The 24,024-nt window shown below is 36.8% G+C and overlaps 2 protein-coding genes and 1 non-coding gene across 9 annotated transcripts in view; all 3 read right to left on the minus strand.

The window, feature by feature from the left end:
* The window catches only part of LOC134679880 (ras-related protein Rab-32), a 28,317-nt gene extending 15,301 nt beyond the window's left edge, over positions 1–13,016 (minus strand). The window contains exon 1 of one of the 6 annotated variants that reach the window (XM_063538792.1): positions 12,850–13,016. In XM_063538792.1, the coding sequence (XP_063394862.1) occupies positions 12,850–13,008 (159 nt within the window). In that variant the 5' untranslated portion in view covers positions 13,009–13,016. Of the gene's footprint in view, positions 1–1,036; positions 2,306–5,582; positions 5,727–6,735; positions 6,944–12,849 lie in introns of those variants that run through there. The other 5 variants (XM_063538793.1, XM_063538794.1, XM_063538789.1 and 2 more) reach the window with 5 other exon arrangements.
* Positions 6,431–6,502, minus strand: Trnah-gug (transfer RNA histidin (anticodon GUG)). Its single transcript has one exon. It is a non-coding gene; the product is annotated as a tRNA-His (tRNA).
* Positions 13,017–14,429: 1,413 nt separating the features above from the next.
* The window catches only part of LOC134679881 (solute carrier family 25 member 32), a 32,722-nt gene continuing 23,127 nt past the window's right edge, over positions 14,430–24,024 (minus strand). The window contains exon 6 of one of the 2 annotated variants that reach the window (XM_063538798.1): positions 14,430–16,597. In XM_063538798.1, the coding sequence (XP_063394868.1) occupies positions 16,453–16,597 (145 nt within the window). In that variant the 3' untranslated portion in view covers positions 14,430–16,452. Of the gene's footprint in view, positions 16,598–20,748; positions 23,727–24,024 lie in introns of those variants that run through there. The other variant, XR_010100408.1, reaches the window with a different exon arrangement.

Here is a 24,024-nt window from a genome sequence, read left to right on the forward strand (position 1 = left end):
TGATCATTGCTATTAAAATATTGTTTCTGCTGTCTACAACTACATTATTTCAATTACAGAGGTAATAAGTAAGACTCGTTTCAATAATAGAGGTAATAACAAGAGCAAAAATAACGGATTTTTTAGCACAGTGTCAATTATAGAGGTCTTAAGTTGCGATGTGGTCAATTACAGAGGCAAAATTACGAAAAGCCCTAAAATCTAAATTGCAATTATAGAGGTTCCAAAATTTCAATTATAGAGGCCTTTTGGTCTCAAGGGACCGGGACCTGACTTTTGGTTGCAATTATTGAGGTTTTGCATTTATCCAGGTGCCAATTAACCAGGTTTCACTGTATTTGTTTACTTTTTATCACGTATAACGACGGTATCAACTGCACAGTGATTCTGGATTTCATAATTGTAATAAAATCTTGAGGCAGAATATTGGAGTTATGGAAAATCAGTCGAAAATACATCAACATTAATAAATTTTGTTAAGTAAATTCCGTCATTAATATGATAATAATCTGGTTTCATTAGTGGCTTTGCTTCATAGAAGCGAGTAAAATCGTAAACATTATAACGACACTAAAATGCAAATTTAAAATAGGTTTAATTAAATTGGAATACTTGTCTCGCAATAAATATCATGAAAATTGAAGTAAGGATTTTGTTATCTACTTTAATCGGTTGTTTCGATACAAATAAGAAACAAACACATTCTTAGAAATGGACGCAATGTATTCCCGAAAATACTATGTGAGGTATTATTATTACGAGTGTCGAGTATTATGTCAAGGGTGTCTTCAAGGTAAAATTCCTCACTTTTAATAGGTACAATTTGTTGTCATACCACAGGATGTCATTTAAAGCAGGCTAAGTATATACGTACCGATCTAGTGCACTCGTTACATGCCCTTTTAATTAAATAAGTACTGCTCGATAACTGAACGCTGTGTAAAGCTAACCGACTCTCAAACTAACAACCGAACACTTGCACAAACAAACCGAAATATTACTACCAAAACAAGGCACACAGCAGGCGTGTACTCACGAATGGCATCGCGCCGAACGTCGTCCGCTGAAAACTATCGTGAAATGTAACGTACTGGGTAGAGGACGGTCGTCTCCGCGCTGAAGCCGCAGCACTCGCACACGCTCAGGTAGCACTCGTCAGCCGCCTCCTCGAAGGTCATGGCGCGCGCGCATCGCTCGGCTCTCCCGCGCCCACTGACGCGTCCCACAACGCGCGCCCCATCAACACTCACCGGCGGCTCCGGTTTTTCTTCGTCGAGCAGGTCTCCGTAGGGCGGCATCGTGTCCGCGTACCCCTCCTCTTCGGTATCGTTGTTGTCGCGCGAATGCGGCGGCGTCGGCGAGTGCGCGGGCGCCGACGCCAGCCGTACGCGCGCGAGCGCCACCGCCTCCTCCAGCGACCCCACTCCCGGCTCGCCCCCGCCCTCCCCGTCGTCGTGGTCCTCCGAGAAACACGCGGAAGCCTGCGCCACGAACGCGATGCGCCGCCGCAACGCGCTCCCGGGACTCGGGGCCCGCGGCTCGACGGGCTTTTCCATCTCGATCACGCTCTTGCTGCGCTTCCACCCCGCCTTCGTGAAGGGGCGCGTTGCGACCGCGTGCTCCACGGCTATGGGACTGATCGGCGGCTCCGGCGTTATGGGCGTGCTCGGTTCCGGTTCGGCGAGCGGCGGCTCCGGGGCGGGCTCCGGAACGCTCTCGACCGGTTCGGGAGGCGGGGTCGGGACGGGAGAGGATCCCGCTCCTTCGCGCTTCCTCCCAATACTCCCCATTCGCTTTAACAGGCCGCCCTCCTTTTTCTTTTTTTCCTCGCGCGGCGACCCGTCCGTGCTCCGCGAGGCGCCCGACGCGTCGCTCGCCGCGTCCGCGCGCAGCTTCTTGTTTTTCTTGCGCATCGTGCGCTCGTCTCGAACGATCTCGCCGTCTGAGGCGGAGGACTTAGTGGAGCCGGAGCGTTTGATAGATCCGATGTGGAAGGGCGAGCCGGAGCGGAACGGTGAGCGCAGCGTGTGTAGCGTGCGGCGGAGGCGCGAGGGCCCGACGGGCACGGGCGCGGAGGGCGCGAGCGCGGGGGAGGGCGGCTTCGGGGACTCCTCGTCTCGCATGGTGGTGGCGCGAGCGCGGCGCGCAGACTGCCGGCCAGCTCGAGTCTGGCTCCGCCGCGCTCCAGTAGATCGTAAATCTCGGATAAACTTTCGACAAGGCCTTCCACTTAGCCCTATGAAAGGGAATTAGGTTGAGGTTTCGTAACTGGCCTTTAGAATAGATCAATAGGAACAATCGCCACCGAGTAGGAAGCGTCAATTCAGAGAGTTATAGCCGCCGAAACTGGCGGTTAGTCCCGTGGCGCGCACGGACTGATAGATAGGAATGGACGTGGTTATAATTACGTAAACAACAAAGAAGCCATTGGAACAAGCGAACGAGCGCAGATAACGAAACTAAAACAACTGATCACGACTTATCGCTTACCCGAAACATGGAGATTTCTTTACAGGTCGATTCGATACGGAAGCGCTTTCGTTAATGACGTTACAGACAATAGGATTGTCAGTTGTGTTCATTTACCACCTCCAAAAGGAAACTTTCGTATGTACAATCTGAAACACGATACGGTATTACGTGTGACGGTGCGTGAATTGAACTTGATATCTTGGCTTCGCTGTTTATATGTAGCTTAAACTACTTAAGAATGACGTCGTCAATTTTGCACATTGCGAAAATTTTGTAAGTACGTATAAGGTACATTCATCAATTTATAGTTTTGGAGAAGCAATAACAGAAATGATTTAATAAATACAAGTTCTTCGTTCACGAGCGTTTTATAATATTTAAAAACTAAGTTTAGTTAATACCAAAATGGTGAGATATATATAACATATTTAACACCTAAAGTTATGGGATTTAAGATACATAATAGATTTTTATATTGAAAACAATAAACGAATGATAATTAATGCCTTAATCCCAAAAAACTAAGATTAACATAGACTGTTTAGGTACGTTGCCTATTTGGTTTTTCAGTTACTTAATAGCTCCCTGAACCTTTGTATCCTAATTGGACATTGGCTTTTAGACGTCACCAAAATCCTATTATCTAACCTATCCTACAGGGCCCCTATTCGACATGTACAACTGTCAGATTTCGCGTCCACTTCAATTCAACAGTTGAATGAATTGCATGTTCATCAAGTACGGATAATATCCTTCGGTACAACCAATAATTCAACAAATATCAACTTTGTTTTAGTACTACTTTAAGGTTTATAATGGTTTGGTCTGGTTGTCACCTAACTGTGGATTGCTAATGTTAAATTGTGTGGACACAGGATTGTTCAGTTTCAACGGAAGTTCAACACGAGACGTCAAACGTCGCTTTTCGAATAGAGCCCCAGTTAAGTGGTCAAATAGAGCTTCTAGGTACACCTGACTCATTGCTTATTGACCCTTAGATGGGAGTTGATGAACCGCTCATAGCTCGATATTTATGCATTTCTACGGTCTCCTTAGCGGAAGGGAATCCTTACAACCATATATGACAGTACGTTTGATATCGACCGTAGATACACCTCATTGACTTGGCGATTTAAGTGAAAATAAGCATTAGTGTGAAGAAAATAAGGCTCAAAGGGGCATGGTAGGGATAGAAACAAATGAAGATGCATGGAAAGGGTAACACGGTAGTACTTACACATTACGCCATGTTTACTTATACCTACTCACCGTCTATTACGTCTATACGTCACACGCGTACGCAACATTTAGAATTATTTTGAAATTATGAGATAATAATAAAAGGCCCTTTGTAGTTAACAATTAATAAACAATTAGAAGTAAACACGTAATGAGTCACAGGTATCAATCGATTAATCGCATGTATAAATGATATATGATTATTATCTGTTTGACAATGTATAATCATTACTGAATAAAGGAATATGAATATGAATATGCGATTAATCGATTACAGAAATCTGTAAGTAGATATAATTTAAGACTACCTACCTACAAGAGAAAAACATGAATGGCGCTATTCATATCATAAACGTCTGTCAAAAAACCTATCTGAAGTTAAATACTGTTATGATCGGTGTGCTTACTGTGGTTTGCATTAACCGATATAATATAACGTTAATTTAATCAACCAATTTTGTTTTTTAGTACAATTATATAAAAATCACCCGATGCTCAGCCCTTCACATATTTGATTGACTACGTCACAATTTTGGTTGCAAACACCTGATAAATAATCTCATTAAATATAGAAGAGTTAAAAACAAACAAAAAAACGAACTAAACCTGTATTTAGACCATAAATCCATAAATAGTTTCGTCCGTAGACATCTTAACCAGTTCTACTAGATTATGTCCAAACATTTCCGGTTTATATCCCTGATATGGATCTTCTTGCTAGTTTGATGGAATTTTACCTGTTCACACTATTTTTGACCTCCGATATATCTGATGGCAACAACTTAGGCTTCTTACTATTACTTCTAATAAGTCGCGTGTTAAATAGGTTTATACGTCTGCAGCGACTGTTTTTTAATGATATACGTATTTTTAAAATGATAAATCCGGCTTCACAATTACACAATAAGGTCGATTATTAAATCATTGCTGATTATATTAAATTAACTTATACTTATAAAATGGTTTTTCGGCGTAGGCAGAAGAATAAGTACTTAGATCCACTTATTTAATCAGCTACTTGCCTAAGACACCCTAAGACTTTATAAAAAAAGTATTTGACTGTTCGCTGTGACTTCACTACTACAGCTAGTAAAACATACTAATTTATGGTTGCCATGTCACGTGTTGTGATCGAAACAAGTCGAATGCAGCCCCTATCCTTACGGCTTGATACTTTGATGAACGAAGTCAATACTCGTAGTACGCTACAGGAAATATCAATCAAGTATCGTTCACAAGACGACTCTTGCGCATGAGTATTAATCGAGGTCTTCTATTTGAAACTGGACTATATACTTATGTGGTGTAATATACTTAAATTATACCTATACAGCTATTGTCAAAAAATACTGAAAAAAAACTATATGGGAGCAACTTATCCTTAGAATTTATACTATCGCTAAGTATCACATTACCTATACAATTAAAAGTTTAAATTTTAAACGAAATAACTTGCATTTTATTTAAAAATATTTAAAGACAACTGTCGTTGAAACTTAATATGACCTAGTCCTATTATGCAACTTTTAAAAAATAAACATTGACCAGAAGCTAATTTCCAACTTACCTACAATTTTATACATATAAAAATAAAAAGTATTTTATACATATAGATAAATCATCAATTACTGGCCACCGGCTTGTAACTAGCCACCCTAAACTAAAAATGAATTATATTCACACATAAACAGAATTCAATTTAGTATATGGTTTCAATAACTGGCCACCCTACAATTAACAAGCCACCTTACACTAAATGAATTTATACGTGAATAGAACTCATTTTTAGTTTAGGGTGGCCAATTACTCAACAGTGGCCAGGTATTGGCATTACCCTAGAATGCTCTAGAAAAATAATTGCTGTAACTTACACTCATCCTCCCACTTATTTCCACTTCCAATGCGTCTTCCGCCAACATAACCACACTATACAAAGTGCACATATAACAATTAACTCAACACATCACAGTCACAACACATTATCTCGAAGCGATTGAATATGGCGTCAGTTTTCAAAAAATACATTAGTATTTACACAACTACTAAATCTAGATAGAAACCTACTTAAAATAAATATGCACAATCAATCACACAGACATTACTGTATAACTTAAAAAATCGATATGTACCACCGGATACGATATGCGTTTACTTTTGAGCTACTACACATTATCGCTATATCTCTTATCAGTGTGATACGGTAAAGGTATCGCTAAGGTTAGTCGGGTGTTAGTCAAAATGTTTGTTCTACTGCATTTATGGAACGGCAGATGGCGTTGTTGGTAATATACTATGATTATAGGTAGGTATACATGTAGTGTATAATTGTTTTCCATCGTATTTTCTCGGAAACGTTCGTATTTGTCATGCTGCTTCAGTCAACCTCAGTGCTTTATGTACCGAAACTGACTGAAATAGCAAGACGCGTTCGTACGTTTCCGTTGGAATTGGTATAAATAATTTCAACCCTAATGATTAATTAGCGTTAATTACGTTAATATTAACCTTAATTTACCATTTCAGTTGAAATTATCTATACCAAATTCCGTTAACACCACTCTGCTGCACCTAAAATGCTGGAAAATGTACGATCATTGATGATAATGATGTTTTACATTTAATTTTAACAGCAAAGTAACATAATTATTATTGTGAATTAACATCCAAACTACAAAAGTCAAAAAGTGAACTCCGCCGCGACAGTGTCATCACTCATCACTGCCGTGACCAGGATTCGAACCTGGGTTACTACGGCCACAACGTAGGGTCCTAACCACTAGACGATCACGGCTACCGGAGCAGTTGAGCCACTCGACGAAATTAGCCGTCGGCTTCCCAACCGTCTCGCATGACAACGTTGACAACGCAAAATAAAATAAAAACATGTCGACCGGCAACTTTCCCTCTTCAAACTAATTTTAATTCCATGCATTCGAATTTAAACTTAATTCACTAGCAATAAAGTTTCCTTTTGCAGCGCTTTGGATATCGTGACATTAAAAATAAAATGAAAAATATTTTTACCTGTGCTAACCATCGCCAATTCCTAGTGTTTTCCATGTTGATTTTTGGTTTAGTTTTTAATTGCATTAATCTCTCCCTTTCCAATAAATGTTCGTGGACAGCTCTCTTGTTTAATTGTTCTATCATATTAAAACAGATCCACAATAAGATCGAGCGCTAACGCGAGTCACACTACAACTGATAAGAAATAACTATTGCATTTATTAAATAATGGAACGATATAATTTTAAACACTTGTTTACAAAAAAAAGAGCGTTCCTAATTAAGCACCTAATCGTAATGTCAAAATAAGGGCGCGAAAACTTTTTAATATATTTTTTTAATTGAATACAGCCAGGACACAAGTAAGCTTATCTACAGTGCTCGGCAAAGTAAAGTTATTGGTACATTACTATTTGCGTATTTGCCCTCATGATAATAATTGTAATTGTAATATATCTTTTCAGTGTTAAATAGGTATAACTATATATCCCTATCAGATCCGCGGGATACAGAGGCGGGGCAGGTCATTGTGCGGTTAAAACAACAAGTCTTGATTACTCGCTACAATTACGTTTAAATAATTGTACGTGCAACGTGGTGCAACTTATTTACATTAAGATAATTTAGTAGAATGTAGTTTTCGTTTTAAATCTTTAAGTAGGTGAGTACAAAGGATTTTATTAAAACTTTATGAATTGTATTATTTCTTTTGTACAGTGTTCGTTGATGGTAATAGTTAGTTAAGTTAGTGCGTCAAATGGCTAGTGTGGTAGGTAGTTAGGAGTACTTAGGAGCAGGGACCGTATAACCGGTTTTATTAAATACCTGTATATAAACTGTCAAACGAATACCGGTTAAAATGTTATACCTATATTCGAATTAGAGGTATTGCTGTCATTCCGTTTTTGTCTTTATCGCTAAACTACACTAATTGACATAATGAAATACCGGTATTCATTAATACCTCAATAATAACAGGTATTCAGTATACCGGTAATGGTTATCGTATTTAATACCGGTATTCATTGCACTTGATCAAAGGGTAACCAAAAACTTTGCGACAAGAGGTTAAAGTTGTTGTTAAGTCCTCATGCTAATATTGATCGCAGTACAAGCGAAATATTTCATAATTTAACCACGAGCGTAGCAAGTGGTTCGAAATTGCGACCGTTTCAAAGCACGAGGTTAATGAATGAATTAATGAAAAGAATTAACCCCCGAAAACATTTCCATATGAAATATGAGCGCCGCGCCGGCGCGCCGCCGCCGCCATCAAAATTTTCGCGCCGCCGCCGCCGCCAAAATTTTCGCGTCGCCGCTGCCGACACTGCGCTATCGCCGTGCCATCGGCGTGACCTTGTTAGATACTAGAGTCTGTCTAAGCTAACTTTGCACCGATTTGAACAGAACAAAGTGAGGGAGTGTTATTATAATATAAACGTCATATTTTCATAGAAATTTGACATTAACGATGATATTTACACACGTTGTCGTTGCAAATGCTATGCGGATTAGTTTGATCGGGAATTTATTGCTCTTATATAAGGTGCTAATAAATTACAGCTTGGCAAAAAAGAGTAGAAATTAAAAAGTGGCAACACTGTAGTGTCGTCCCGTTTTCTTATATAAATTGGTTTGAAAGGGACGACACTACAATGTTGCCACTTTTTAATTTCTACTCTTTTTTGCCAAGCTGTAGGTACCGATATTTTAAGAGATGGTACTTTATATAAAAACAATTAACTTTAAATAGAAATCAAGAAAACTTTTCATATCATATTTTTGTTTTATTTACCGAACAAAAAAATAAAAAAAATTATATTAAAAAAATTAATTAAAAATAATCATTACGTGCATTTAACCACATAAAGAAAAAATACATAGAGTGCTCATGCTCACTCCATACATCAGTTTTGGTACCAAAAATACTATTCTTTTCGTAGTCAACATCTAGTATCGAGTAACGGAATTATCAGTACTGCTACTTGACAATAGATGTTGCACCGACCGAAAAGTCTAATGCTCAACAACTTTCAGCGAATATTAAACAAGGATTAACTGGAAGTTATTTTCAACTCCTTCTGCTTTAATATTAGTTGTAAATAGTTGTTCAATACAATTTTCGTGAGTCGCGACATTTGAGACATCTAGTTTCAAGTAGCGGTACTGATAATTCCGCTACTCGATGCTAAATATCAACTACGAAAATAATAGTCTTTTTGGTACCAAAACTGATGTATGGAGTGAGCACTCTATGCTTACTATATTTGTCTATGATTTAACTGACAAGATGTTTAACACTTTCTGTTTTGCCAACAATTGTTTGTGTTAAATGTCATTATCATCAACGTGTCATTTCATTTACCAACGTGAAGTGGCCAGTTAAAAAGAGGTCTCATTTAATTATCTCATTAACAGGGTGTTTTTACGTAGCAAATTTGTTTTCCAATTTTCTCAAAGAACATCACAAAACCTAAATGTTTCATACTTAAATATACTCCAGGAGTCGAGTATTATCAGCTGTAAAAATATTGGTAGCTAATTTGTTAGCACCTTATATTAAGTTCGGATATATAACTTTCTTGGCTAATATATATTAGACTGCATGCTTTCCCTTGTCTATGCTTAAGCTAAACATGTGGCAGTAGTTAGCGATTCGGTGGCCAGGTAATGTCAATGAATAAGAAATAGGTGATATGGAGTCTAACCTAATACGTCTATTCCAGAACATATCCTCAACAATTGAATGTAAAGGTATGAGCACGATAGTTGAAGTCACGCACACAACAACAAAATCATGTAATGACAGTGAGATTTTGAAATTAATATTCTTTTTAGGCTTCCGTATTTCGTACCAATATCAAGTTGATATCAACTGTAAAAAAGTTTCTTGAAGGTTTTTTTTATAGGCTTTTAATATCGTACGTTTAAGTCGCATTCACTCATTGATTCATTCATACTCTTTTTGCGATTAGTAGGTACTCTTTGCGAGCAGTGTGTGTAATCATTCACCTCTCCTGGCGATACGTACATATAATAACTATTATATTTGACTATAGCTACCCGCACTGACTTCGCACGGATAACACAAAACCTTAACAAATTGTACACCTAAACTAAAGCTTCCTCAAAAATCTTTCTATTGATAGCTGAAATCCGCATGAAAATCAGTTTTCAGTTTGTTACAGACACACGCGGCGGGGGACTTTGTTTTATAAGGTGTAGTGAATTAGTGATAGATTCAATTAACAGTAACCTCACAATATAAAGATGTTCATTGTGCTGCTTATCTACAGTTCATGGCATGAAAAACTTTTTTCCTACCATAATTCAATAAATAATCCTTGAAATTAAAAGGTTTGAATTCTCTTCGCATAAACCAAGTTTTCAAGGCTACGCCGCCGATTCGCCGCCACCGCCAACCAATTTTGACCGGCGAACCGTCGCCGGCTAAATGCCTATCGGGCGGCGCTAGACGTGCGCGCCGGTCGAAAATAATTGGGCAACGGCGCGCCACCAAAAAATCCACGGCGGCGGCGTGGAATTTTTCAACTTTTCAATATTAAGACGTATAATGAAAAGTCATGCTTAACCTTTAAATCGACAAGGGAAAAAAATCTTAAAAAACTGTGTTAGTATCATTTTTTTGGTGTTATTATCTTATTAGGTATGTGGTTGTTTATTGTAGAAAAATCATGAAAAAAATCTATTTATAATAGTTTCGAAAAAAACATAGGTATGACAAATATGTTGGATGTTGCCAGGTTCGGTGTAAATAAAAAGATACGCTGCATAATGAAAAGACGTCTAGTATTTTGGACGTTGCCGAATATACAGTACTTTATATGCATAAGGTTTTTTTTTTTGTCAATATCATGTTTTTTTTTAAATTAATATAGAATAATTGCTTTTAATTACAAATACACTTACTGATAATGTCAACTTATGTTATGAACTAAAGTAAAACCTATTATTTTTATATTTTTCCAAAAAGTTTATAGCTCGTAGGTGGTAAAATTTTACCAGTCATTGGCGTCATTTTATTAACATTAAATCAAACTTAGCGGGGTATCGTAGGATGCAGCAACATCTGAACAATGGTATACAATAATGCATGTAATTTTATCAATATTTTCGTAAGAAATTTCTTAAATGAAATCGGGTCTGTCTCTTGATGTCTTGATGAACGCACAGGAAAAAAAATCCGTAATAATATTTTTTTATCTATTTGGTTCATTACGTTGTAATAAGACAAATAATTTTTTTATTTTTTATTTAACAGAACACAAAGTACTGTGTTACCTATAATTAAAGTTTCGCCAAACTGTAAAACAGTTTGTTGGCGATGCGCTCAACTAAACTAAAAACAACAATAGTACTTAGGTAATAGATATCAACAACACACAACTGCCTGCCAGCCTGTAATAAACCCTATTTCGACGCAATACGTACCTACTATCGTTCGGTAAGTACTTGCGCCGCACGGCTCGCGCTAAACGTATTGTCACCATTTGTTATAACGATTACGGTCTCTTTCAGGTCAAAATAGGGTTCATTATTGGATGCAGTTCATTAATTAGTGCACGCAGGTGCATGAGTAGTCCTTATTTACATAATTTTTAGAAGTTACTATATTATTAAAGTTATTTTAATGACTTAGTATGGTGTTGGTGCGACATAAAATAGTAGAAATTCAATTATATAACCAGAAAAATTCCGTAAGTACGTAATTATTGCCATTTTTAAGTAAGTATTTTACGTCAAAAATGTGAGAGTTACGTAGGAAGTGGCGCCCGCAATAATTTTCAACTATTTCTTATCGGACTATAACCTATTACATATTTTAACGCTGCATAATACTGTCTTATAAAAAAATATTCGGCGCGAATTTTAAACTACCGGCGGCGGCGGCGGCGCGCGGACTCCTTATGGCGGCGGCGCGCACGTCTAATCGGCGCTCATATCTTTGAGATTATAAACTACATACATAATAAAATACAATTAAATCAACAATAAAAAAACAATTAAAAGAATCAAATGAACGCTATTAAATATTTATTCGTCAAAATCATCACCTAACAGCTAATTTCACCAGCAACATGAAAACGGGCATTCTAAGATCCGAATCTTAAGTATTTACAACTTTACAAGCGGGCCGGACAACGTCCTTGACGAGTAGCGAAGGAACGAATCGTGGTACTACTACAACCGGTATTGGCACTTACTTATTACCGGTAATAGCTTTAGGAGTAAACTATCAAATAGTGGTATTTGTTGTCAATTGGCTAAACGGATAACACTATTGAATACCGGTATTCGAATACCTCTATTCGGAGCTTAAGTGATATAAATACCCAAATTCAAATTACACCGGTTATACCTCAATAATAACCTGTAGTCAGAATACCGGTAACGGTCCCTACTTAGGAGTCAAAGTCGACGAGATTAAATTTTAAACTTGGAACTGCGCCGCGGACTGAGAAAGATTGGGAGACCCTGTTATAGAGGTTTCACCTTGTCATAAGTACCTAAACACCGTCTTGGCTTTTTAGGTGCCTAGGCCTAGGTAGGTACTTTTTTGCATCGCGTCAAGTACATTTTAAGATTAATTGTAAATGTAAATACATACATTGTAACGCACCTACTCAAGTTTTAAGCCTCGGCAAGTTCTTGTCTGTTATCGTAGGTCGCGCCTTGTCTATGACTAAACAGGATTTACTGCATAATTGTTAATTATTATACACTCAGACTTAGGCAAGTAGCTACATATAAAATACCTTTTTATGTCATGCGTATTGTCGTACATGTACATACGAGAATACAGCTAAGTAATTATATAGGCTACAGGTATGCGAAGTGCCTGGGGAAGCCAAATAGACCACAGGGTACGAAGTTAGCTGGATAGGAATTTAAGTGACGAATTTTCATTCTACAAAATGAGTCGTCATCTGCCCATGTCAACTGAAAGTCCAAAACATTTAAACCAAGTATCATCTCTTGTATCATGTCGATCACAAACACAATCACGAACTCGTAGGTACTGTACTCATTTTACTTACCTACGTTTTAAAAAAAACACTTCGCTTTCCGTGCTTTCGGCATTGTAAAATTGGTACAGTTTTAAAAACTCACCATATTCGAAATTCTAAATCTTCTAGAACACTGCGGCGAGCGGCAGTTTGGGTGTTTTATGAGCACCACAGGTTCTTTTCGACGTAGACATCTCTCCGTTTCCCTCGATGTTAAGGCGGCGAAACGTGCTACTCCCAACGGTTGCACGTCGAATCTCATAACGTAGTATATTATTTCATTTCAATATTAAAACACCTTCGGAATAAAATACTTGTCCCGTAAACACTGCAAAGAAAAACACATGCCGCTATCTGTGACTTTAAAATACAGTCTTTGAAAACTTACTATGAGTTTATGAAGTAAGTAATACAAGTCATTCAATAGTAAGGAGGGTAGGTAGTTTGAATTTTACTATTAATTTATAATAGTGACGGCAAATTTTCTTAGATGTTTTGTCAACATTAAGGTATGATATGGCGATAGTGTAAGATTAATCTGCTTTGCAAGCTTTATATATTTATATTGCCTCACTTATTTGCAGAAGGACTTAGCAGACATATTGCTTTAAATATAGAACCTAGGACATTAGAAACAGAGACGTAGTGATATAATGCAGTTTGTGTGCGTTACGCATTTATATTAATGTTATCATTTGCAACATTGTAAACAAGACGAAGTATTGAGGATGCAAACACTTCTCCATAATCCCTGGTAACACTTGTGATTGGATATTACTGTATTTCAATAGTTTACATAAATGCTGTTGCTATACAAGGAAAGACACTACGAAAATACGACTTATTTTAAAAATCTCTAATCTATTGTCACTTATTCCACAAAATTCAGAGGAATTTAATCTTCGTGAAGCCCTGTGTCCACCCACATGTGGCGAAAAAATATTCGTTAACTTCGTTCGTTCAGTAGTTCATTTTCGTAATACAATTTAATCAATTAACTTAAGACTAATGACAGCTAATTAACTACGCTTAATTACTTAATAACTTTTTGCAATTAGGTAATTACAAAAAGTTTTAGAAATGGGTATTTATTTGGGCTCAGAGTATAGTAAGTTTGGGCTGCAGATCGCACCGAAGAAATATACACCCTACCTACATACCTACCTTATTATCAGTTGGAATGGGGTTGGCCGGTGGAAGTTTTTAGCAGATGGCGCCATCATAGCTTGCCCTGTCAATCCCTAGAATTGTGTCAATTTTTGTTTTTATAATACCCTGGATGCCAGCCCTTTAAGACAAATCTCATAGAAAAAGGGGCAAGCTATGATGGCGCCATCTATGCAAACCTTTGACAGTTGCCAACCCCATTGGATATTTTACTATTATTTGCTATTATATTATTGAAAGGAGAGGCTATGCTTAAAACTTTCAGGGGTATAAATCTGACTGTATACTTAGTCAGTCTAAAACAATGTTGCTATATTGCAAAAAAAAACATTATTTTAGCTTTTTATCACAGTCAACGTCATAGTTATGTTTACACTTTTGCACCTTACTCCTCTGTAGTAAAGCGAAAAATATAAAAGATATGCTTTGACGTCGACTGTGTTATTAAATTGTATGTGGTAATTTTATTGTTGTAGGAAGTGGTCGAGTGGTTGCTACTGAATCAAACAACAAAAATATTTTAATATTTGATAACCATTTATTTAAATAAAATCATGCTTACTAATAACACTACACATCACTTGGAATTCGTAAAAACCACTTGATACATGAAAATGTACTATTCTACTTTGGTGAAAATGAAAACATTACTCACTTCCATACAAAATAAACCAAGAGTCTAAACTAAATCTAAAAATAAAATAAAAATGGCGAAGTATGTCCAAAGTAGCTGGGAGAGGAACTTAAATTGATAGCAGTTATGTAGACCAATATTAATTAATTACACTAATGCCACCTGTGCAACTATCAAGTGACGCAAGTGGCGCCATCGTCGTACATATAGCCTAAAGCTTAGCAAAACTTATGATGATTTATCCCATTTTACCGCCAGTCGGCATTCACAATTCAAATTAAACCAACGTACATTCCAATAAGGTTTACTTTTGCGTGAAATACAAAACAGTAGTGACAGTACGCCTGCCGCCCGCACCGTCCCCGCCACCCTTAGTTGTCCTACCCCGTCGCCCCCGTACCGCGCAGGCGAGGACTCATTTAAGCGGTCGGCCTTTATGCATAACGCCGTAAGTCACTTAAACTCCTTAGACTTAATTTCTTACCTACACTATAGTTCGTTTTTATTTAGCATTAGAAAGAACTTGCAAGAAGGTAAGCGATCTTGACATGTATTTTAATTGAAAAACGCTTTTTAAAAATCAATAACTATTACTTATGAAAGCAGAAGAATATAAATGATCTTATTAGATTCATAATTGTTACATATTTGCCGTAATTTATTTTTTAAATGTGTTTTTCAATTAAAAGACACATCAAGATTGTTTACCTAATTTCTAATGCTAAAAAAAACGAAGTATAAGGAAGCGGCTCTGTTAAAACTGAGGAACAAAAACACAGCCAGATTTACTACCTAAGTTTTGTACAATTAATTTGTGATATCTGGATGGAACTAACACTACCTAAACGTAAATGTCAATCAAGTCTTGAAGATACCTATAGGATATCTTCGATTGTGATAAGAGGTAATAAATGAATACTTATATTTTACATTACGCTATAATAATAAAGATTATAAATGCATTTTTCATTGCCAGCAAATTCGGGGATCATCAGGATTCTAAAACACGAAACCATTTCAATTCAATCCATTTTAGCATAAAGAAATAAGTAAGCATACAGTGCTCACTCACTACATACATAAGTGTTGTTACCAAAACGCCTAAATATTATCGAAGTCGGCATCTAGCGTCAAGTAGCGGAATTATCGACTCTTTTATTATCTACTCGACACTAGATGTCACGTGTGTCGCGACTCCCGAAAAGTGTATTACTCAACAATTTACAATACAACTAATATTACAAGGCGTTGAAGATAGTGTTCCGGTTAATCCGATTATAACATTAGTTGAAAGTTGTTGAGCATTAGACTTTCCGTTCGTCGCGACATCTATTGTCTATCGATCGCCCCACCTTTCTTCTACAGTTGGACACCAGAGGGTCTACCGCGAACCACGTTCGACGCGTTGCCTCTTTGTCGCACTTGTATATTTGTACGTAAGTGTGACAGGGAGGCAACACCTCGAACATGGTTCGCGGTAGGTCCTCTGACGCAGCCCTACGAGCACGCCGCTGACGTTGAGCGTCCAGTCAGCCGGCCTAGCCAAGGTTACAATCGCTATCGCTTCGACAACGAAAAACATTGTCTCTCTATCACTCTTCCATATTAGTGCGACAGTGACAGTGGCATCTTGGCTACGCGGCCAGTCCATACATTTATGAAGGTAGTGTGAGCTCCCGTCCGCGGCGCAGCATGTAGTGCGAGACGTTCTCGTAGGTGCGGAACGTGATCATGGTGGCCGGGACCAATCGCACGAGGTTCGGCTGAAGCCCCTTGTAGAATCCGCGCCTTCGAGTCTAGAGGATTTATAGAGAAACTTGAGTAGTGATCGATCGCCACACCAACAAGTTGGACGCCTACGACCTGCGAGCACGCTGACGTTGAGCGTCCAGTCAGTTCGTACATTTATGAAGGCAGCGTGAGCTCCCGTCCGCGGCGCAGCATGTAGTGCGAGACGTTCTCGTAGGTGAGGAACGTGATCATGGTGGCCGGCACCACTCGCATGAGGTTCGGCTGAAGCCCCTTGTAAAATCCGCGCCAGCCTTCGTGCCTGGGGAGACAATTAGACGGGAAAAATCAGTGTGGTAATAAGACGAATACTTATTTCAGCTTTATATGCGATTGGTGACCTGCTAATAGGTGCCATTCTCAAGGTAAAAGTAACTTTGTATAAAACGCTTTAAGCGAATTTAGGTGTTGTATTTATATTGTAATTTTAAGTTTAATGTTAAATTGTAATAGTAATTGTAAATTTCTACCCTAACCTAACTAATGTTAATAGCATTAAAAGAAACTGTAAATTACCTATAGTGGAAGAGCGGTATTCTCTTAAGTATTTACATACTTAAATAGAGATACTAGCCCATTACCTAAACATTGTATGCTACCAAATAAATATTGTTTATTGTAGCATCGTTGATAACGTCTGCCTTTCTAAGGTCCCTTTCTCTAATAACGACACATAATCTAAAACAACTTGATACATCTTTTCTCTTCGTTACAGAGTACGACGAGTTGATTTGTATACTTACCGTTTTATTATGAACACAACGTAATAAGTTTCAATACATGTAGCAGAATTTTATCATTATTTAGTGAGGATCGTGATATAAACTGTTAAGTATAATTTTGACTTGGGCACTTTTGTACCGTAATTTAAATATATCAAGAAACAAACATAGCATGTTTTAAAAAAATATATTTTTAAACAAACGCATATAAGGTAAAAATAAAACCTTTTGTTTCTTTTATGTCGGTTAAAATAGAACATTTTATCGCATTCACATTATTTTAGATTTTCTATACTTTAAAGCAAACTTTTTAACGAATGAATATTGATGTGTACCGTACAAGCACTGTGATAACATATAGTCCGGGAGCCGGCTGCATGAAACAAACCTCATCAAAAAATAGAATATACCTACCCTGTAGAGGTACCTGACATTTAGTAGATTCCAACGCACTTGGTCGGCCTAGGCTTAACCTGGCAGATTTTGTACAAATGGCAAAAACGTTGGACAAAAATTCATCAAAAAAAACCTCATCGAAAAATAGAATGAAACTTGTATGGTAGGATACCTGACCTTGAGGACAGTAAAAAAAAAGTGGTCGGCCTCACCTTAGCCTGGCAGTTTTTGCAGTCCGACCAGATTTATTGGGTCACGTGAGAGCTACAATTTACCTCATCGAAAAATAGAATGAAACAAACGGATTATAATAGCTAAAATAAGCCTGTTGACGTATGTCTTGGTCGGCCTCACCTTAACCTGGCAGTTTTTGCAGTCCGACCAGATTTATAAAAAAATCACCAAAAAATTTTTATCGATAAATCGTATGAAACTTGTATGGTACGATAGCTGCCTTTGAGGACAGTAAAAAAAAAATGGTCGGCCAAATCCTGTGTTTGCAGGTTCCTGTGTCCGACCAATTTTGTGGTACCACGTGAGAGCTACAATTTACCTTATCGAAAAATAGAATGAAACAAACGGATTATAATAGCTTAAATAAGCCTGTTGACGTATGTCTTGGTCGGCCTCACCTTAACCTGGCAGTTTTTGCAGTCCGACCAAATTTATAAAAAAAACATAAAAATTTTTTTATCGAAAAATCGTATGAAACTTGTATGGTACGATAGCTGCCTTTGAGGACAGTAAAAAAAAAGTGGTCGGCCAAATCCTGTGTTGGCAGGTTCCTCTGTCCGACCAATTTTGTGCTACCACGTGAGAGCTACAATTTACCTCATCGAAAAATAGAATGAAACAAACGGATTATAATAGCTAAAATAAGCCTGTTGACGTATGTCTTGGTCAGCCTCACCTTAACCTGGCAGTTTTTGCAGTCCGACCAAATTTATAAAAAAAACATCAAAAATTTTTTATCGAAAAATCGTATGAAACTTGTATGGTAAGATACCTGACCTTGAGGACAGTAAAAAAAAAGTGGTCGGCCTCACCTTAGCCTGGCAGTTTTTGCAGTCCGACCAGATTTATTGGGTCACGTGAGAGCTACAATTTACCTCATCGAAAAATAGAATGAAACAAACGGATTATAATAGCTAAAATAAGCCTGTCGACGTATGTCTTGGTCGGCCTCACCTTAACCTGGCAGTTTTTGCAGTCCGACCAGATTTATAAAAAAATCATCAAAAATTTTTTATCGAAAAATCGTATGAAACTTGTATGGTACGATAGCTGCCTTTGAGAACAGTAAAAAAAAAAGTGGTCGGCCAAATCCTGTGTTGGCAGGTTCCTGTGTCCGACCAATTTTGTGGTACCACGTAAGAGCTACAATTTACCTCATCGAAAAATAGAATGAAACAAACGGATTATAATAGCTAAAATAAGCCTGTTGACGTATGTCTTGGTCGGCCTCACCTTAACCTGGCAGTTTTTGCAGTCCGACCAAATTTATAAAAAAAACATCAAAAATGTTTCATCGAAAAATCGTATGAAACTAACATACGATACATACGAGAATAGAATGAAACAAACGGATTATAATAGCTAAAATAAGCCTGTTGACGTATGTCTTGGTCGGCCTCACCTTAACCTGGCAGTTTTTGCAGTCCGACCAAATTTATAAAAAAAACATCAAAAATGTTTTATCGAAAAATCGTATGAAACTAACATACGATACATACGAGAATAGAATGAAACAAACGGATTATAATAGCTAAAGCTTTTAGCTATTATAATCCGTTTGTTTCATTCTATTTTTCGATGAGGTAAATTGTAGCTCTCACGTGATACCACAAAATTGGTCGGAGACAGGAACCTGCCAACACAGGATTTGGCCGACCATTTTTTTTTACTGTCCTCAAAGGCAGCTATCGTACCATACAAGTTTCATACGATTTTTTGATAAAAAAATTTTGATGATTTTTTCATAAATTTGGTCGGACTGCAAAAACTGCCAGGTTAAGGTGAGGCCGACCAAGACATACGTCAACAGGCTTATTTTAGCTATTATAATCCGTTTGTTTCATTCTATTTTTCGATGAGGTAAATTGTAACTCTCACGTGGTACCACAAAATTGGTCGGAGACAGGAACCTGCCAACACAGGATTTGGCCGACCATTTTTTTTACTGTCCTCAAAGGCAGCTATCTTACCATACAAGTTTCATACGATTTTTCGATAAAAAAATTTTGATGATTTTTTCATAAATTTGGTCGGACTGCAAAAACTGCCAGGTTAAGGTGAGGCCGACCAAGACATACGTCAACAGGCTTATTTTAGCTATTATAATCCGTTTGTTTCATTCTATTTTTCGATGAGGTAAATTGTAGCTCTCACGTGGTAGCACAAAATTGGTCGGACAGAGGAACCTGCCAACACAGGATTTGGCCGACCACTTTTTTTTTACTGTCCTCAAAGGCAGCTATCGTACCATACAAGTTTCATACGATTTTTCGATAAAAAAATTTTGATGATTTTTTTATAAATTTGGTCGGACTGCAAAAACTGTCAGGTTAAGGTGAGGCCGACCAAGACCTACGTCAACAGGCTTATTTTAGCTATTATTATCCGTTTGTTTCATTCTATTTTTCGTTGAGGTAAATTGTAGCTCTCACGTGGTACCACAAAATTGGTCGGACACAGGAACCTGCCAACAAAGGATTTGGCCGACCACTTTTTTTTACTGTCCTCAAAGGCAGCTATCTTACCATACAAGTTTCATACGATTTTTCGATAAAAAATTTTTGATGATTTTTTTATAAATCTGGTCGGACTGCAAAAACTGCCAGGTTAAGGTGAGGCCGACCAAGACATACGTCGACAGGCTTATTTTAGCTATTATAATCCGTTTGTTTCATTCTATTTTTCGATGAGGTAAATTGTAGCTCTCACGTGACCCAATAAATCTGGTCGGACTGCAAAAACTGCCAGGCTAAGGTGAGGCCGACCACTTTTTTTTTACTGTCCTCAAGGTCAGGTATCCTACCATACAAGTTTCATTCTATTTTTCGATGAGGTTTTTTTTGATGAATTTTTGTCCAACGTTTTTGCCATTTGTACAAAATCTGCCAGGTTAAGCCTAGGCCGACCAAGTGCGTTGGAATCTACTAAATGTCAGGTACCTCTACAGGGTAGGTATATTCTATTTTTTGATGAGGTTTGTTTCATGCAGCCGGCTCCCGGACTAATATATCGTAATTTAAACTAATTTTAAAAATTGGACTAGGAAAATAAAAAAGAAGCATCAATTTGCTATCTTTTATTGATTACACAAATTGAAAGTATTGAAAGAATGGACTTTAGCAGGAATTATATAAAAATATATACGTCTTACATATTACGTGGCCAGCCACCTATATTTAACACGCTAATAATAACAAAACCATTCAGTACAATAATCATATAATAATGCGTCAGATTTTGCTATATTATCACATAATAATTATTTGGTGTATCGATTTACACATATTAATGGAGTTTTCGGATATGTATAGGCACTGAATACATAAAATAAGATAATTTATTCGCTTGTTTGATTATTTTATGGTCCATTTGTCTTGTCAAACAATTGAGAATTGAAAGTTTGCAAAAGAATGAGGGTTTCCTCGATCGAGATTTTCACTAGATGGCAGCACCGTGACCGTCTTTTTGACAGCTGCTGTCAAAATCGACAAATAAAAAAACATGGTTAAACATGATTGGTGGATTATGACAGCTAGACCTCTCGTCATCGTGCTGCCATCTAGTGAAAAACTCAATCGCGGAAACTCTCATTGATAGAGGATAAACTATTACCCTTTAGATAAACTATTTTTTATATTCTTTAGCGTCTGAAAATACTGTTATTAGCGTTAATTATTATTCATTTGCTATTATTCTGATAATATTGAAGTATAGAATGGGACAATCTATTGCTAACTAGGGTTCACTAGTGTGGATAACATACTCTATGTACTTATAAAAATAACTTATTTATCAAGATATTGAAATCTATCAAAATCCATCTAATAGTTTATCTGCATTACAAATATTATTATATTTTTTAATTAAAATTTATTAAATAAGTGACTGTAATGTATGAGACGAGTTAGTCATATAATATTGGTTCGATTCTGCGGTATTTATATCAAAATAAAGTCCTTAAATATATAAACTGTGCCTGACATGTTTCTCAACTATAAAATATAATACGTGTGAATCGATTTAAGTAGTAATATACCTGGAGTGTACAGTCAGCAGCAGAAGTTGCTAAGCGGGCCAGCTGTTCAAAATGATCTTGACGCGACTTTATTGTTAAGATAATAAGAGCGTGTCAAGATAATTTTGAACACCTCGCCCGCTTAGCAACTTCTGCTGCTGACTGTACTATTTCCGGACTATGGCCTACAAAGATCTAGAAGGGATTTTAATTGTACTAGATTGTTTAATGTCAACATATAATTAAGGGGTCACTAAAATTCGGGTTAATTGTAATCTTAATTTATGTCTTGATGCTAATAAATTATTGGTAGGTGATTAGTTGATTACAATTAATAAGCCTCTAAGATAGAATAGCTTCAAACTTGCTTACTTCTAGTAATATTGATTATAATTTAAAAAGTCTATAAAATGTGTTATTATATTTCCTAGAGGCAAGTCGAAACGTCTATCTTATAAAGAACCTAACGTCGTCTCACCACACATGTAACGTTTCGATTCTAACAAAAAACGCGTCTTTTAAGTTTACTTATACGGTTAAGTCAAACATTGAGATTGGAAATAGTTCTAAACATTCAATCTAAAATACCTATTATCACAAATTCTCAAATTAAAACTAAATTGTGCTAGTGTGGCTATACAATTAAGTATTGCCAAGCTTGTGATAAATATGGATGCGTCACATCTGATGGGAAAATACGACTATTTTAATACATTATAAAAACACAACATATGTCGTGAGACAGGTTTTACAATAACATCTAAACAAGGACAAGAGCTTTATGTTTAAAAACTATACATAACACAACATATCGAAATTTCCACGCAACGCGATTTGAGTCGATGCCAGCGTCCCAATAATCGGTTGCCAAATCATGTCATAAACTATAAATACATCTCTATTCCATTCAAACCAATTACAGTGATCATTAAAATATTTAACTGACAAAGAAAATGCATTGATTATAAACAATAATAATACAATGTCTGCAGTATAACACTTTAAACTCTCGCGTTTTGTACACATATTCAATTACATAAACGGGTCTACCGCGATATAATTTCATTGTTTTTAATGAAATTATATCGCGGTAGACCCGTTTGTGTAATTGAAAATGTCTGCAGTGTTGTGAATAACGCTCATTTCGAGGCTTAAATACTTAAACCCTTAAGACACTCGAGGCTTAACGCCTCAAAGGCGGCAGACAATTTCTTACATCAATACGCGTAAAATAAATTAATACAATTCTCTAATATAGTCGAGTCTTCAAGACTTACGAGACTTAAGGACTCTAGTCTTTAAGCCTAAAAATAAGCGTTATTCACAACACTGAATGTCTGTCTTAAACTTGCACGATTTTCTTTCAAATTATTACATAGCAAAATTACTAATCGGCAGTATCAGTGAAGCAAAGTGCTAAGTATCATGTTCTTTCTATTTGCTATATAATAATATAAAGAGTAATACTTGTTAATTTTTCAAAAAGTTTCTACAAAATTAGTCATGTCAGCAGTTAGATCATTATGGTTTCCTTTGCAATTTATCTCATAATTGCAGAACAGTTTCATTACTTTCTGTCATTCATTATACTTGAAGAACTCAAAATTAACTATTATGATAATTAATTAGTACAATTTTGTAGAAACTTGAAATTAATATCTCATTTAATTTTGCTTATAAGCTTACCTTTGCACTCCAAACTGTACGATCTATTGATCAAAGGAAAATGCCACAACTTTTAAATTTCGTAAAACCAGAAACTAAATTGAATTAATTTCAAATTATATGCCACTACACATCTGTACATCATCTATTGACAAACAGTTATGTTTAGAATTATGTCTTCTTTACAAAAAAATCGAAATAGACTAGATTTCAAAGTTGTGATAGGGGAGAACTGAGATACAAATAATGATATATGTATATATGAACAGCATGACATAAATTACTGTCTCAGCAGATCACAAATTTCGGCACACAATATCGTTAAGTTTCTTGAGGGTGATATTATAATACAGTGAAACCTGGATAAGTGAGATCTCAAGGGACGAGCAAATTTGTCTCACTTAAAGAGGTTTTCCACTTATCCAGGCTCCCAGTTAGCCAGGTACAGATAAATTTCTGTCTCATTTACAGAGGTTTCCATTAATAGAGGTGAGAATAGAGTATATTTCAGTTATAGAGGTGGCTAAGAAGGTATTTAGTAATTAATATCTTTAAAACTAAATAAGGTAAAATAATCCTTGTCCCAAAATATGTTTTAAGCCTGTTTAAATATTTCTTTGAATTTATTTTGAATGATTCTCCAATGGATAGATATAT

The sequence above is a fragment of the Cydia fagiglandana genome, chromosome 3 (assembly GCF_963556715.1).
Source record: "Cydia fagiglandana chromosome 3, ilCydFagi1.1, whole genome shotgun sequence".
NCBI classification, from domain to species: domain Eukaryota; kingdom Metazoa; phylum Arthropoda; class Insecta; order Lepidoptera; family Tortricidae; genus Cydia; species Cydia fagiglandana.